Below are 16,026 nucleotides of genomic sequence, written 5' to 3'. Positions count from 1 at the left end.
GCAGCCTGCCATATGATGCATAGAAATAAATAAATAAATAAATTCGAGTGTTGTTTGTTTTCGAGTGGCTCCGCCTCCTTCGCTGGGGCTCACGCTAGCTGCATTTGGGCTTGGGGTTGGGTTAGCTAGCTGCAGAAGCAACAAGTGCTTCATATTCGCATGGGTTGATGTGAGGTGCTTCAATAGATTTGAGTTACTTGAGGCAGACGTGGATAAAGTTTTTTTCCCTGGGCATAGCGTGCATGTTACATACACATTCTTGCCTTTAATCTCCACGGGTGAGAAGTAGTGCCGGTACTTCCAGTTAGAGAACGCTACCTGTGAACTTCCCTGGCTTGTCGCCGCTGTCTTGTGTGTGTTTAGCGCGTGCAGTGAGACAGCGTGAGCAGCCAATCATCATCGCATTTGCAACGGTGTCATCACCCCCACCCCTGCTCTCTCCAGGCAGCATGCAGCTGATGTGTAGCCGAAAGCCTACAACCAAATTGTAGTAACGCTCCACTTTATATTCTCAGTAACGATAACGGCGTTGTAACGATGGGGAAAGTAATTAATTAGATTACTCCGTTACTGGAAAAATAACGCTTTTTGTAACGCCGTTACTCCCAACACTGATTATAACCTGTGACAAACCAAGGTCCTGACCTGGTTTTGCAGAGAGCCCAGAGATCACAAAGAATAACGGAGGGCTGCAGCTCACTAATGACAGTTCAACACTGTTGCCCCCCGATGACTTCTGTTACAGTCGGGCTCAACACTGTTGCCCTCCGATAACTTCTGTTACAGTCGGGCTCAACACTGTTGCCCTCCGATAACTTCTGTTACAGTCGGGCTCAACACTGTTGCCCTCCGATAACTTCTGTTACAGTCGGGCTCAACACTGTTGCCCTCTGATGACTTCTGTTACAGTCGGGCTCAACACTGTTGCCCTCCGATAACTTCTGTTACAGTCGGGCTCAACACTGTTGCCCTCCGATGACTTCTGTTACAGTCGGGCTCAACACTGTTGCCCTCTGATGACTTCTGTTACAGTCGGGCTCAACACTGTTGCCCTCTGATGACTTCTGTTACAGTCGGGCTCAACACTGTTGCCCTCCGATAACTTCTGTTACAGTCGGGCTCAACACTGTTGCCCCCCGATGACTTCTGTTACAGTCGGGCTCAACACTGTTACCCCCCGATGACTTCTGTTACAGTCGGGCTCAACACTGTTACCCCCCGATGACTTCTGTTACAGTCGGGCTCAACACTGTTGCCCCCCGATGACTTCTGTTACAGTCGGGCTCAACACTGTTGCCCCCCGATGACTTCTGTTACAGTCGGGCTCAACACTGTTACCCCCCGATGATTTCTGTTACAGTCGGGCTCAACACTGTTACCCCCCGATGATTTCTGTTACAGTCGGGCTCAACACTGTTGCCCCCCGATGACTTCTGTTACAGTCGGGCTCAACACTGTTGCCCCCCGATGACTTCTGTTACAGTCGGGCTCAACACTGTTGCCCCCCGATGATTTCTGTTACAGTCGGGCTCAACACTGTTGCTCTCCGATAACTTCTGTTACCCTCAGGCTCCACACTGTTGCCCTCTGATGATAACTTCAGTTATAATCGGGCTCCACATAGATGAATCTAAAGTGAATCGAATGACACGTTCGGGTGAGGCTGATGTAGCCTGTGGGATAAAGGTGGAAGTTAAACATATTTTTTCTTAATCTGTCCTACGTTTATCCATCACAGGCCGTAGACTAAGTTTAAGGAGGAGTTCAAGGGATCTAAAGATGGAATTATACTTCTCTGAACATGCAGGTGTGTAGGAGGTTACGGGGGTAAGTTTATGAGGAAAACCATGTTTACCTTCTCTGTTCGCTTTAATTCTACTTTCGAACTCGAACACTGATGGAATCAGAACAAATCAGCTCGCTCGATGCAAACTTCATTGGCAGTTTGATTAATTTTCCATAATTTAAAATCGCAGTTGGAAAAGTTCCTAGATTCACACAGCTCATCGAGATCGATAGGACTCGAAGACGCTGCTTCTTTTTTTTTTTTTAAGGCTCTGACCCGATGTTTGTTCTTTGCTGACATTCAGAGCCCGGCACACTGACTCCGGTAAGGGACAGCCCGGCCATTCCTCGCCTGAGATCTGTCAACTCCTACACCAACATCCGGAGTGCCACCACGACCCGCAACCTGAACAAAAGCCTACAGAACCTCAACCTCAACGAAGAAGGTACGACAGAGCGGTGACTGATGGGAAACGGAGCTTTATTTCATTCATTCATCGATAAAGTTTCTCTTCATCCCTCAGAGATTGTGACCGGAGACATTAAACCAGTGTGTTGATAGTCATTCAAGTTCAGCTTTAATGGTGAACTCTCAAGCCAATCGTTTCCTAATTACATTCCACTGTGGATAAAAGCTTCAACATTTACACAAAAGATACAAGCTTCTGGAAGAATAACGAGAGTTTTTCTCATCTATTCTTTATGCTCCAGCTGTGGAAAGCAATAATATCTTATTAAACTCTCAGATTTACATGTTCGTTTCTGCTTCACATTCACTCTGAAACCCTGTTGTTGGTCAGTATATCCTGAGAATCATTCGGTTTCAGCGATTCTTCAGATTTAAGCGTCTGTGAATTACATTTTCTCATCATCTTAAAGATGCGTTGGGTTCTGAAAGCTTCGTGTAAATATTTGCAACAGGTTTCGTAATAATTCGCTTCCTTCCAAATTACTTTATTCCTCAGGCCTATCTTCCACAAATTATTTCATAGTTTCCCTGACTGTCAGTGCCAACATGTCTCAGTTCTGGCACTTTGCTTTTTATTTATTTATATTTTTACACGAATAGGAGAGAAATGAGCTCTTCTGTGGGGGTCGGATCATTAGTGGAATCTGGGAGCTGAGGAGCAGGCCTGCAGCTTAAAGAGCTGCAACACAAAGGATGGATGCAGATGGAAAGCAACACTGAGCTGTCAAAGTCCTGTATATTGTGGGTTTTTTTTTTTACCCTGAAGATGTAATACAACCCCCCCAAAAAACATCAGCATTTAACACAAAATGTTCAGTTTTGATAGATATAATGTCGGGTAATGGAGTCAAATGCAATCTAATTTGCTAAATCATTGCCTTTACTGTCCTGTTCCTCTTCCAGCTGCTGATTTCGGACAAAAAGCAGGAAGCTGATAGTAAACAAACTGGAACCACAAATGGCGTGTGATCACACTCAGTGGGTCTATATGATGAGATTAATTTGATTATAGCTATAAATAAAATAAAATAAAATGTATTTGTATAGCACATTTCATGTACAAAACAATTCAAAGTGCTTTACATAAAATAAAAGCATTGCAGCAGGGAGTGGAAGAAGCATTAAAAATACATAAAAGAATATAAAGAGAAACAAATAAAGTAATTTAAATTAATTTAAAAACAAGCAACAGTCCAGATAAATTAAAATATATCGTGGAGATTTCATGCATAGACCCATGAGAAAAGAAATGTTTTTAACCTGGATTTAAAAATGTCTCCATTTGGTGAAAGTTTAATCTCCACTGGCAGTTGGATTATGCTCCTTATCTGAGCAAGGGTAATTATCCTTGGATATATGGCGGTGAATGAATGGAATCATAGGCACAAAGCATGTCAGACCCCGGTATGATAGGTGGCGCTGTACCCATTTCAACTATTGCTAATAGAGCCACTTCCTGTTGACCTCTTCACCACCAACAACAACAACAAACTCAGGCATTCGAGAAAGATGGAGGACGAAGAGCAAGATGAAGCTACGTCCCTCTACATTTCGTCTGTGATGAGCTGCTTGTTGCACAAACGAGATGCTCAACGGAGCATTCTCCATCGCGTTGTTTGTTTCTTTCAGACGACAACAACGGTAATATCGTCTCCTTTGACTTCTGGTTCACGACCCCGGGAAAAAATCTCCAGCATGCGCAGAACGCAAAGTCTAATTCACCACGTGCTTCACCGTCTACAAGCACGTTTAATTTGACTTTAAACCGAGTTATCTCGGGGTCTTAATCCGATCGAGAGTAACCCGATCCGATACAATTTTTAGTCAGATTAAGGTGTCTACATGAACTTAATAACTCAGTCTTATTGTAATTTAGCCAATAATCCGATCCATTCAGTGCCATGTAACCCCATTGAGTGACTCCCGAAGTGAGCAGTCAGCACTTAGATAACCAATCACAGGAGCTTTTCTTTGGCCTGTTCATTCCACTGGAACATGCACATCCTTTTAATTTGGTCGTGCGTGCAGAGAAAAAGAAAAAAGCTGGACTATTTTGTTCCTAAAAATGGATTAATGATAGTGACAGTCAGCCGCTGTGACGTGCACTCTCACAGCTTTTCAAGCACAGGACCTGCCGTCACTTCTGTGCTACGGCCCCTGTGTTTCTGTCGCCCCCCAGTAACTCAGCTAAAGCCAGCCGCTGTGTACCAGAGCCAGGCTGAGTAATGCATAGCGCTAAATCACGTGCACGTGGCGAAGGGCCTAACCTACTGCTGACACCGTTTCTGATTCACATCCTCAGTGCTCACTCCAAAAGGCAGTGGTGTTTGTCTTCCATGAGGACAGGAGCAGAGCGGGTCTCCTTTCTCTACCACTCTGCTGTTCCACCTTTCAGCCTGCAGTCTGATTGGAGGATGCGTGGCGTTTGGCTTTGAGTGAGTCAGGGTAATGTCGGGTGAAGTGTGAGCTAAAGCGTCACATGGCTGGACCTGACGGCTGAAATGAAGTTAGGAGTTACACCTTTTAGAATTGTATTTCTCTGTCTCCGAGCACGTTTTTATGACCTCTTTCTGTCCCCCGTCCAGGCGGTCCGGCGGCCTTCTCTCCAGGAAACTTGAGCACAAGCAGCAGCGCCAGCAGCACACTGGGAAGCCCTGACAACGATGAATACATCCTCTCATTTGAAACCATCGACAAGATGCGACGGGTTTCCTCGTATTCGTCCCTGAACTCCCTCATAGGTAAGACTCTCCAGGAATCGTAGAACCTTAGAACTGAAAGAGGGTGTGCTTTATCCTCCATTTCTGTGCTTTATAACCTGTTTTATCTCATTTTGCCGACTGCTTCTGAAACTGTTCCAGGGGATAAATTTTTAAAGAGCAGTGAATCGATGGGCCCCAGCTGTATCGGTTCTTTTTACGCTTCCTATTCATTGTTGTCGAATAAACATTCTTCTGTTTTGCTTTGTTTTTTAATATAAGACATCAGTCTACGATGTATTTACGATTTTCCCAATCCAAAGGAGACGTCTTTGTGTCTGAGTTTTCCACTTAAACACAGACACACACACACACACACACCGACCTCATAAATGTGTTTACACGTTGCTCCTCGATAGAAGCTCCACAGATCTTTGTCAGCAGTGCATCGCATTCTACTGTAGAAAAATAGCACCTTTCTGCTCATTTCCCATTTTCCAGTTACACTATAATTTGCCAAAAGTATTCACGCAGAAGCAGTCTGAATCGACCGCCACAGACCTCCGAACTTCATGGGGCCTTCAGATTAGCTCAAGAACAGCGCGTAGAGAGCTTCATGGAATGGGTTTCCATGGCGACTGCATCCAAGCCATGTATCACCAAGTGCAATGCAAAGCGTCGGATGCAGCGGTGTAAAGCACGCCGCCGCTGGACTACAGAGCAGTGGAGACGCGTTCTCTGGAGTGACGAATCACGCTTCTCCATCTGGCAATGGGGGAGTCTGGGTTTGGCGGTTGCCAGGGGAACGGTGCTGGTCTGGCTGCATTGTGCCAAGTGTAAAGTTTGGTGGAGGGGGCATTATGGTGTGGGGTTGTTGTTCAGGAGCTGGGCTCGGCCCCTTAGTTCCAGTGAAAGGAACTCTGAATGCTTCAGCATACCAAGAGATTTTGGACCACTTCATGCTCCCAACTCTGTGGAAACAGTTTGGGGAAACAGTTTGGGGACGGCCCCTTCCTGTTCCAACATGACTGCACACCAGTGCACAAAGCAAGGTCCATAAAGACATGGAGGAGCCAGTTTGGTGTGGAAGAACCTGACTGGCCTGCACAGAGTCCTGACCTCAACACCTTTGGGATGAATCAGAGCAGAGACTGCGAGCCAGGCCTTCTGTCCAACATCAGTGTCTGACCTCACAAATAGTCAAAAACTTCCATAAACACACCTAAAGCTTGTGGAAAGCTTGTCCAGAAGAGTTGAAGCTGTTATAGCTGCAAAGGGTGAGCTGACGTCATATTACACCCTATGGATTAAGAATGGGATGTTACTGAAGTTCATATGCGTGTAAAGGCAGATGAGTGAACACTTTTGGCTGTATAGTGTATGTTAACAGCCTATTGAGCTCACACAAGAGGTCTCAGTGACCGAAAACAACCAGTAGTCGGGCTGCGCTCATAAATTCAGTCTGAAATTATCACATTTTTTAGTTTGTTGTGGAGTTTTGGGACAAAACATGAAGCCAGTGTATATTTTAAGCTGTTTCTCATTCATTATTTCATTATATTGGTGTTTCCTGCCAACATCTGTCGTAACCTGGTGTGACCTTTAAAATGCATGAATCAAGGGAATGAACACTTAACCATGAACTGCTCTTGAGTGAGAAACACGGTACACAGAACACGGTGGCTCTTCTGAGAGGTGAGGACCACTGGGTGCCTCCGGGGGGGGTGAAACCCTCAAAACAAGAACAGAGACGGACAAAAGATCTCTGACAGCAAGTGTAAAGAGGGTTTGCAAAGGGCTTCAGAAAGAAGGGGGGGCTTTAAAGTGCTTTTTCCGATCACTGAAGTCGATCCCGCTCACTCACTGCTGCTCTCAGGTGATTGTCGTGTTGCACCATGAACCCCGACAGCCGGTTTGTCCCCCAGCAAAAAGACTATTAACTCACCGCCACTCCCACAGGAAAGAGGGAAGTCTCCTTTACTCACCGTTTCATTTCCTTTTACAAACCGCTTGTGATTCCCAAGCTTCTGTAACGTCCCAGTTTGTGTTTTTTGCGTCAAATCAGAGACGAAATCATTTCTTTTCAGCAGGTTCTCCTTGATTTCCGCCTTAAATCAAATGCAGCTGATATGAAGCTCTCTTCAAAGCATGTTATTTCTTTTAGTTACACGCACATTTATCCAAATCCCTCTTCAACAAAGTGGCTGAAGGCTTTTCTGCCGTCTTTCATCCTGTAATCAGGGATTCAGCCAATAAATGAAAGTTAATCAAATCTAACGATAGATCTTCAGATTTACTTTTTCTTCATTTTTCTTATAGGCTTAATTAGCAACAATAGATAAGTCTGGTAGTAAATGCAGCTATTTTCCTTTCCATCCAACAAATCTAATATTCAATGCCCGATCAAACCCTTTTGGAGGCACATTGTGGGAGCTGACCGCGGGCTTGAGGCTCCTGTGTAAACAGGATAAAAGACACATTCCTTCTTCGCCCACTAAACTGCGCCTCCACCTCAGATGAACCTTTTAAAACTCCATCCTGGCATCGTGCCGCATAACCAGGGAAAGAGAAGGTGAGTGGATGGCAACATAAAGACACTCCTGAGTGCAGATTTGTGTTGAATCAGTTTTTTTTGCCACTTAGGCGGTCTTATCAGCTCACCCAAGACCTCAGTTGTCATCCTGACTTATTTGTTCTTTGGCTTCCGTCTTTGGTTGTTTCATAAGACCTGTATCAGGTTCTTCATCTTGCCTGAAAACTGCATTATCTTCTTTGTTTAGTCGCAGCTATCTGTAAACACAGCAGTGTTGTGAGGGAGGTTTGTCGTTGTGCAGCAGTTTGGAACAAATTGAAACCATAAATGCTGAAAGCAGCCACTGCTCGACACTGACCTGTGAAATAGGAAAACTGTGTGGGAGGGCAGAGTCTGAGTCGTGGCTTTTTGACTTAATACAACTCTGATTTGTACAAATCCAACAAGCAGCAACACTGGCCTCTCTGTTAGGCCATATTGTTAAAGGATGAAAACACAAGACAAATGCAGCAGAGCTTCAGAGTTTTCGTTCGTATTTAGCAGCTATGATACCAGCTAAAGTCGGTTATTTATTGGTGTGAGATCCTCCCATGAGAGCTGTGTGAGTCGACAAACACCGGACCGAACCACTCCGAGCCTTTTCACACGACTTTTAGACTGTGACTAACATCCTTTGCTGTGCATCATATCAGTTGTTACAGCACAGAGGCTGAATGGGGGGTCAAAGGGGAGGATTGTGATGCATTTACTGCCTTCCTGCCTTTGGTGTTTTACACATAACACCAAAACAAAGGTGCATCAGTCCTGAAAGTGAGACGGGCTGACCTCCGACGCTGTCATCACCCGGCAGTTTCTGCATCACCAGCTCGCTGTGTGCAAACACACGATCCCGTTTCACGTTTTGCTTCTGCCTTAAGCCTGCTTTACAGTCGTCCAGGAAAGGCCACAGAGAGCCCTCTCCATTGTCGGAAACCCTCCCGGAGATGCTCTCCGTCGCTTGCGTGCGTCGGCCAAAATTCCTATCTATCCGTCGAGGAGACGGAGACTCGCGGAGACCGCAAGGGTTGTGATTGGTCGGCTAACAACATCATTTCTGGAATTACTTTTCCGGTTTAGCTCCTTCCTCTCACAACAACAACACCGGCATTTTTGAAAGAGTTTACTGTGTGCCGGTCAACATTTGGTCAAAAATATTTGCATTTCAATATCAATAAGCTCCAACTCCAACAACAGTCTTTCTCTCTCGGTCGCCATCGTTCACTGTGAGGAGTGGAACGGAGCCGGAAGGTAAACAATCAGTCAACGACTTTCACGATAGACGTCGCGAGATTAGGTCGTCTAGCGTAGCGACACCTGCTGACCGGGAGGTGAATTTCCTTGCGTATCCGACATCCCCACGGAGAACTTCGAAAGGATTAATGGCCTCTGCGTGACCACGGATTCGGATTGACGGATAGCGACAGAGTAGCATACCGAGGCCTTGAGTGAGTTAAGAGTTAAAGACTTTATCGTCATGTAGATGCATGAAATACACAAAATTACTCCTCCGCCTTTAACCCATCCAGGTGGCACCTGTTGACACACTCATGCTCATGCACAGGGTCACACACTCATGGAGACCGATGCCATACACTGGAGCGGTGGGCCCGGGGAGCATGGGGGTACGGTGCCTTGCTCAAGGGCACCTTGGCCATGGCAAGCAGGTGGAACTGCCACCCTTCCAGCTGTCTGAGCAGTGAGAATCGAACCGCCAACCTTCAGGTTATTGGACGACCCACTGAGCCACGGCCGCCTAAAAACACGGCTCAACAGACTAAAGAGGCAGATCAGCTTCGCACCAGCGTGTGCTTGACAACGATGTTGGATGGCAGCGCATCCGTCCCGACCGGAAAGTTTATTTCATGAAATGCTCATTCAAAACAACGTTGCCTCGGTAAGAAGACCAACAGATTGCTTCAGTCCTCCGTCCTGAGCACGCAGGAGGAGACTGTGGAAAAGGCCTAATAAAGTAGAGCTGAGCCTTTGCTGTTTGCTCTGTGGGAATCGCCAAAGAAAAGAAGCTTCATGAGGACGAGTTTCTTCCACCTGTGAGGCAGAATCAAAATGTGTTGGTTGCAGACACAGAGGAGGAGATTATCTCTTGTATCTATCATCTTATATTTTCATCTTAAATTACAGAATTGTTGAGAGTTTTTATTCCAACACACAGTCCATAAAACACTCGCTCATTAGCAGTATAGTTACTTATGTATTAATTTATAAAGATAGCGAGTGGTCTGATTAAGCTAGCTTAAAGCTTTAAAAGCTGAATGATATGATAAATACTACAGTAGGCCATGACCGGGGCACCTAGCTGTCGCTCAAAAACTCACTCTTTGTCAATGGATTCGCTCACAATTAAAGAAAAGCGTCATCACAAAGCAGAGAGCTGCCAGAACGAAGGTCCGATCGGTGAGAATGAAGCAGAGAGAGCTGATGACAACAGAAAAAGTGAAGCCTCAGACACTTTGTGTGCAGACGGTTAGTTTGTTTCAGTGAGGTTTGATCTGGTTCAATAAATTCAGATTTCTCTGGTGAACACATCTTTTGAATATGTGGAAACCAGTTTCCTGCCTGTGATTGATGACGGTGATATATCGGAAATGCATGCAGCCGCTTAATTTTTATGGAGCCTTGATTCATCGTATCATGCATCCCAACGTTTCATTGCAAATACAAAGTGTCTCGATTATGACTTACCACTCGTGATTTAGTGGGATAAACATCACTGACTGCTCACAGACTAAATCGTTGGTATATTTTTGTCTCTAAAGTAACTCTGGGTCAACGTTCAGCTATGCGCTGCCAGCTGTTTGCCTCTTAATGTACGCCAGTTTTCCTGCTCTGACACCTGAAATCCAACACGTTGTAACATTCAGGTTGAACCCCGGCTGGGGTGTTCGGATCAACGGAGTCCGGCTCGCCCCTGGTGACCCCGGAAGTCCGCATGGATCTGGATGTGAATGCTCTGCATCTCAGTTTACCCATGACTTAAGCAGACGTTTCCATTTCGGCACATCAAGGGCTTAAATTCACTTATACTCTTGTTGATGCGTTTGAGGCCGCTCTCTTGTTTAAGTCATGTGATCAGAGATGTGATTTGCTGCTTTGCACAGCTTTCACCTCCCCGTGGAGGACATCCATCCAGCAGTCCGATGCGCTGTATTTAACGTCATCCGCCTGAATTGGGAGTGCAATAAAAAAAAAAATTAAAAAGTGATGCGGTGGTTAATTCAGCCAAAGTTTAACATCTTTACAGCCGCACATTCATTCCGCTCCTGCACAAATGACACAAGTGTCCCGTCTGCTGCTGCGGTGTTGGGCTGCTGAGTGATTTCACCGTCACGTTCTGCCGTGTTGACGACGTGGAGGCAGCGTGCTGGTGATTTGTGCGCACCCGTAATGTAGAGCTGCAGTTAAACGGGAGAGGTAGAGTATTTCACATTCATCAAGAGGCTGTTTACTGCAGCAGCTAGCACGCTGGCTAGCTGTCGCTAATCACATCCTGCCCCTCAAATTGCAGCATAATCACCTCTTTAAATCCTTCTCGCACTCTTTCTCCCGCCGTTTCTGTCTCATCTCCCTCTCCTTCTTTTTGACCATTCTCTCCCTCATGTCTCCCCTCCCCTCTCCTCTTCCTCTCCCCTCCATTGACGTACCTTTTTTCCACCTTGCCACCAGATTCCTTCTTGTTACATATCCATTTCCCCAAGCTGTAGCCCTCCATCTTTCTTCTTCTTTCAATCAGCCCTCACTGGTCTCCCCTCTTTGAAGCATGGGACTATTGAGCCTCCCTCCAAGTGCTCCCTATAGAGTAGTCTCAGTAATAAGTGGGTTCAGGCTTCAGTCATTCACAATTCTCCTTTGTACCATACAGGGTTTGCAGCTATAGGGCTCTTCAAAAAATGGAAAAAATGGCATGAAGGGATGACAGCGGTCATCCTAAGAGGTCGTTTACTGGACTGCCTGCATGGTCGGGAGAAAAGAGGAGAAGAATCAACAGAAAAAGAGAAACAGGAGGCAGTTGACTGAAACTGTGAGAAGATAATAGACTAAAAGCAACAGGAGAACATTTAGAAGGAGAAAAAGGCGAAAAATGAGCAAGTGAAGGAGTCAAATGGTGCACGCTTTCTGTAAGAAAAGGCCTGAAGCTGGCAGGATCAGGCTCCGAATAAACTGATTTCAAGAGGTAGCTCTGAAGAAAATGATCTAAGAAACAGAAAGTGAGCTGCTCGATGGAGAGAGAAAGCAGCAGGAGAGAGATAACTTGGTGTATGTCAGCATCCACTCAGCAATACGGTGCCTCATTTCTTTAAATGTTGTAATGAGAACAAGAAACCGGTGCAGACATAAATGTAAAGAGTTTTAAAGTGAATATCTGCTCTGAGCTCCTTTATTCTCCAGCACAGCCTGAACCCTCTCAGACGAGCTTTCTGTCATTTCTTTAAGGAGTCTTCAGGAATAGTTCTCCAGGCTTCTTGAAGGACATCCCAAAGCTCTTCTTTGGATGTGGGCTGCCTTTTGTTCCGTTCTCTGCCAACATGATCCCACACTGCTTCAATAATGTTGAGGTCCGGGCTCTGGGGAGGATTCATCCCTCCATCAGACCTGCTGCCACTGATTTTCAGTCCACTTCTTGTGTCCTTTGGCACAGCTCAGCCTTTTCTCCCTGTTTCCCTTCCTTAAGAACGGCTTCTTGACAGCCACCCTTCCATGGAGCCCATTTCTGATGAGGCTTGGGCCAACAGCAGATGGATCAGCTGAAGGTCCAGATGCATCTCTCAGCTCCTGTGTCAGGTCTTTGCTGGATTTTTTCCTCTTTCTTAAGGACATCACTTTCAGATCCTGTTCATCTGCTGTAGATAGTTCTTTAGGCCTGACACTTCTTCTTTTGTCCTCCACTTGTCCAGTTTCCTCAAATGTTTTAAGGACACACTGCACACCATGCTGAGATATGCCAAGTTTTCAGCTAACAGCTCTTTGGGAATCACCTTGTTGCTGCAGAAATCCTATTTTCTGTCTGTCAGACTGTGTTATCTTTGCTGTTTTTCATAGATGCAACTAAAGAAATGGGAACAAATGATGTGTCTTTGTGACAGGCTGCTGGGAACAAAGGGCGCTTTTCCACTAGCTCGCTTCGGCTCGGCGCGCTATTGCGTGTTTCCACTAGCACGCAGTACCTGCAACCGGGACGATTTTCCGTATCACCTCAGCCCTGGTTCCAAGCGGGCCGAAGCGTTACTACAATGTGACGTGAGCCGACTGCCTTCCACTGATTGGTCGATGAGCGTCGTCACTTTTCAATACTGTTTTGTCTGGCGGCCAGGAGTCTTCTCTGGCTCTCTTCTCTTGCCTTCTGTGCACAGGGTGAGCAGCAACACGAGCGCCTCGATGTCCTCCATCCTATCCTCCTCGTATGTTGTTGTTGTTGTTGTTCTGGTCGCGCAGCCGTGTTACGACGACCCCGCCCACGTCGAGGACGCGCGAAATGATACTTGGTTGTAATGGAAACGCAACCAAACCGAGCCGTGCCGAGTTAGTGGAAATGCTTCAAAAGTGCCTAAAGATCCAATTTAAAATGGCTTTGCTAAGTTGTCTGTTATGTGTCGACACAACACTGGTTCATCCCTTGAGTTAGGAGCCTTTTTTCTGCTTGAATGATTCATAGCTCAGAGTTAAGTGGCTTAAACAAAGAATAAACACAAGAACTGGACTGAAAATGAGTGAAAAAGCTGCGATTGTCCAAAGAAAAGAAAGCTTGGAGAACTATTGCTCAAGAACATGTTAAAAGATTATAAGAAAATCAGGCTGCTTGGAAGGAAAAGATAAAGAAAAGAGGGCTGGATCAAGGTTTTTTGAACAGTGCTGCAGATGAATTATTTGTTCAGCTTTACCTAGATTTTTACTCATTCTTTGTTTCTCTTCCAGGTGTGTCCTTCAACAGTGTTTACACTCAGATCTGGAGGGTGCTGCTACATCTGGCTGCAGACCCTTTCCCTGAAGTGTCTGATCTGGCCATGAAGGTCCTCAACAGCATCGCGTACAAGGTTTGTTTCAAGTCGCTCACATCGTGTTTCTCAGGATTTCTTATCATCGTAATACTCGGATATAAAGAACGAGTTATTAATCACCGTCACTGCTCTGTAGTTAAAGGCTTCTTACAGTAGTGAGAGTCCAGGATTTGATCTCAGTTTTCACTGTCCCAGTCATTCTGAAAATGAGTGTCTCTTACTTCCTTGAATCTAATTTTATTGTTTTTTTTTTTGTTTTTTTTTTAATAACTTTATTTTTTTATTTGACATATACATACATACAAACACAAACTCAACAAATACAGAGGGGGTGTATATTATATGCAGTTATACTTGCTTAAAGTTCTTTAAAAGTCCTTTCTCTCTCTTCTTTTTTCTTCCACTGACTAGATCTTTGTAAATTTCAGTCACTATTTTGCACCTTTACGTTGTATTTCCGCTAATCCAATCCTCTTCTTCGCTCTATATGCCTTAACGAGCATTCTGCGTTAATATGAGTACTTTACAAGTGAGAAAAACAACCATACAACGTACGAGTCATTAACAGATGAGAGCAACAACAATACAAAAAGAAAAGAAAGAACCTACTCTCCTGTAATTAATGAAAAATAAATAAGAAAAACAAGAAAATATATATATATATATATATATATACACACACACACACAGAGGGAGAGAGGTAACTAGAGTCCCGCCATTGCCTGTACTAATAATGACCATCTTTTATCAAACATGTATAGGGGTGTTTTTAAGGCTGTGTGTGTCTATTTCCCATTGTCAGGCACATAGTTACACAGTGAAAAAGACCAGTTTCCAGTGCATGTACCCCTTTTTTCCCCCACTGGCATTTGCTTCCTCCAAAAGGCCATTACTTCTGTGCAAATGCAATTAAGGGCCAATGACTCCCTCAGGCTTGGCACAGCACAGCGGAGCCGAGCAAAGAGGCTGCTGCAACTTCTGGAGCTATAATAACCGCTGTAGTCCACCAACCACACAAACCTGAGGAACAGTGTATACCTGTAAGACACAGCTGTCCCCTCATCCACCTCCCAGGGTTATGATTCACAGCATAATGCCCTCACTGAGCAGCAGGGATGATACATGTGTAAAAACTACCCTCCTGTTTGCCGATAGAAGGGAACAAGCCATGTTTGGCCATCGGAGAACCTCGGGACAGACGGCTATAACACACGAAGACGCAGCTCAGTCGAGCATTGAGCCTGTTTATTGATTAAAAATGAGGAGCTGACAGATGACAGTCACAAAGTTCTCAGCAGATAAAATCCATAAACGGTAAAGACATTGATGGACAGCCCACTCCACTGCCACACCGCATGGTTATTTAATAAGGAAGTGACACGAAACGGCTAATATTCCAGTGTTGGGTTAATTCTAATGGTCAGCACTCGCTCTCAGATGGGAAAGTCTCCCAGATGACTTGTTATTTACTCTGAAGGCCATTTGAGTTCAAGTTGTTTTAATTGATAAGAGGTTTCAGTGAGTCTCTACTGTCTGGACACGTTGCTCATTCAACCCGTCTTTGATCCTTGACCCCGTTTGATCGATTGTAAATAATAAGAAGCCTTGCTTGCACTGGAGCGTCTCGTCTTTTAACCCGAGACTTGACTTTTAGCTTCTTTTGTCGTCTCAGTTTAACTCGACCGGTCCTGTTTGACTTCCTGCTTGGCTGATTAGTTTTGGCTGGCGTGCAACCTTATTTTAGGTTTGAGTAGCAGACCTCAGACTTGACATGAAACTTACTGTAACTCGGTTTGAGATGATCTGGACTTGGACCTTCCACCATGTTGACTCGCTTTGCCGCTCGCAGCTGATTGGATCATGAGGCTACATGCCTCCATTGCAGTCCTGCTGGGATTAAAGTCTCCATAAAATCAGAGTTTTGCAAGTGTGCAAAGTTAAAGATATTAAAATCAATTCTTAAATTGTGGTGGATTCAGTGCAAAGAAGAGAAAACGGGCTAAATGTGCTCTCTGTTGTGGTGGGTGGTGCCCGTTCAGGCCTCTGGAGCTGACCAATCAGAGCAGAGTTGTGTTTCCAGCCAATGGGGGAGCAGGAAACTTGAATCTGCAGAAGCAGCAAGCATTCTGCCGTCTGTTTCATGGTACGGAAAGTTAGAGGACTGACCATGAGATGTTGGTTCCACTGCGGCGGCAGGTCGAGCTGTACCTTTATCGTCTGCTCACCTGAAAAGCATTTCCAAAGAGACGCACGCCTCCTTTCTTAAAGTTAATGACTCATCACAGACTGAAAATTCTTTCGTTTCTTTGCTGCAGAGAGCTGAGCAGAGTCAGATTTATCAAAGAGGATTCATCAAAGTTCACAAGCGTTAACGTCAGCCTAACGGGGAGTTCAGCTCTTTTAATTAGGAGCTTGAATGTCAGATGTTATTGATTTGAAACAAAGTGAACAAGGTCGGCAGCTGATTAAAATGCACTTGCTTCTTAGATG

General features: G+C 45.1%; 1 protein-coding gene across 7 annotated transcripts in view; it reads left to right on the top strand.

Moving 5' to 3' along the window:
* Window positions 1–16,026, top strand: part of rptor (regulatory associated protein of MTOR, complex 1) — a 193,280-nt gene that overhangs the window by 132,186 nt on the left and 45,068 nt on the right. For 4 of the 7 annotated variants that reach the window (XM_075463434.1, XM_075463431.1, XM_075463432.1 and 1 more), the window contains exons 20-23: window positions 1,739–1,807; window positions 2,091–2,231; window positions 4,840–4,995; window positions 13,454–13,572. In XM_075463434.1, coding sequence (XP_075319549.1) covers window positions 1,739–1,807; window positions 2,091–2,231; window positions 4,840–4,995; window positions 13,454–13,572 — 485 coding nt within the window. The remainder of the gene's footprint in view (window positions 1–1,738; window positions 1,808–2,090; window positions 2,232–4,839; window positions 4,996–13,453; window positions 13,573–16,026) is intronic. The other 3 variants (XM_075463436.1, XM_075463435.1, XM_075463433.1) reach the window with 1 other exon arrangement.

The sequence above is a fragment of the Odontesthes bonariensis genome, chromosome 4 (assembly GCF_027942865.1).
Source record: "Odontesthes bonariensis isolate fOdoBon6 chromosome 4, fOdoBon6.hap1, whole genome shotgun sequence".
Taxonomy (NCBI): domain Eukaryota; kingdom Metazoa; phylum Chordata; class Actinopteri; order Atheriniformes; family Atherinopsidae; genus Odontesthes; species Odontesthes bonariensis.
The sequence above is the reverse complement of the archived record's forward strand: the minus strand, read 5'-3'. Positions and strand labels throughout refer to the sequence as shown.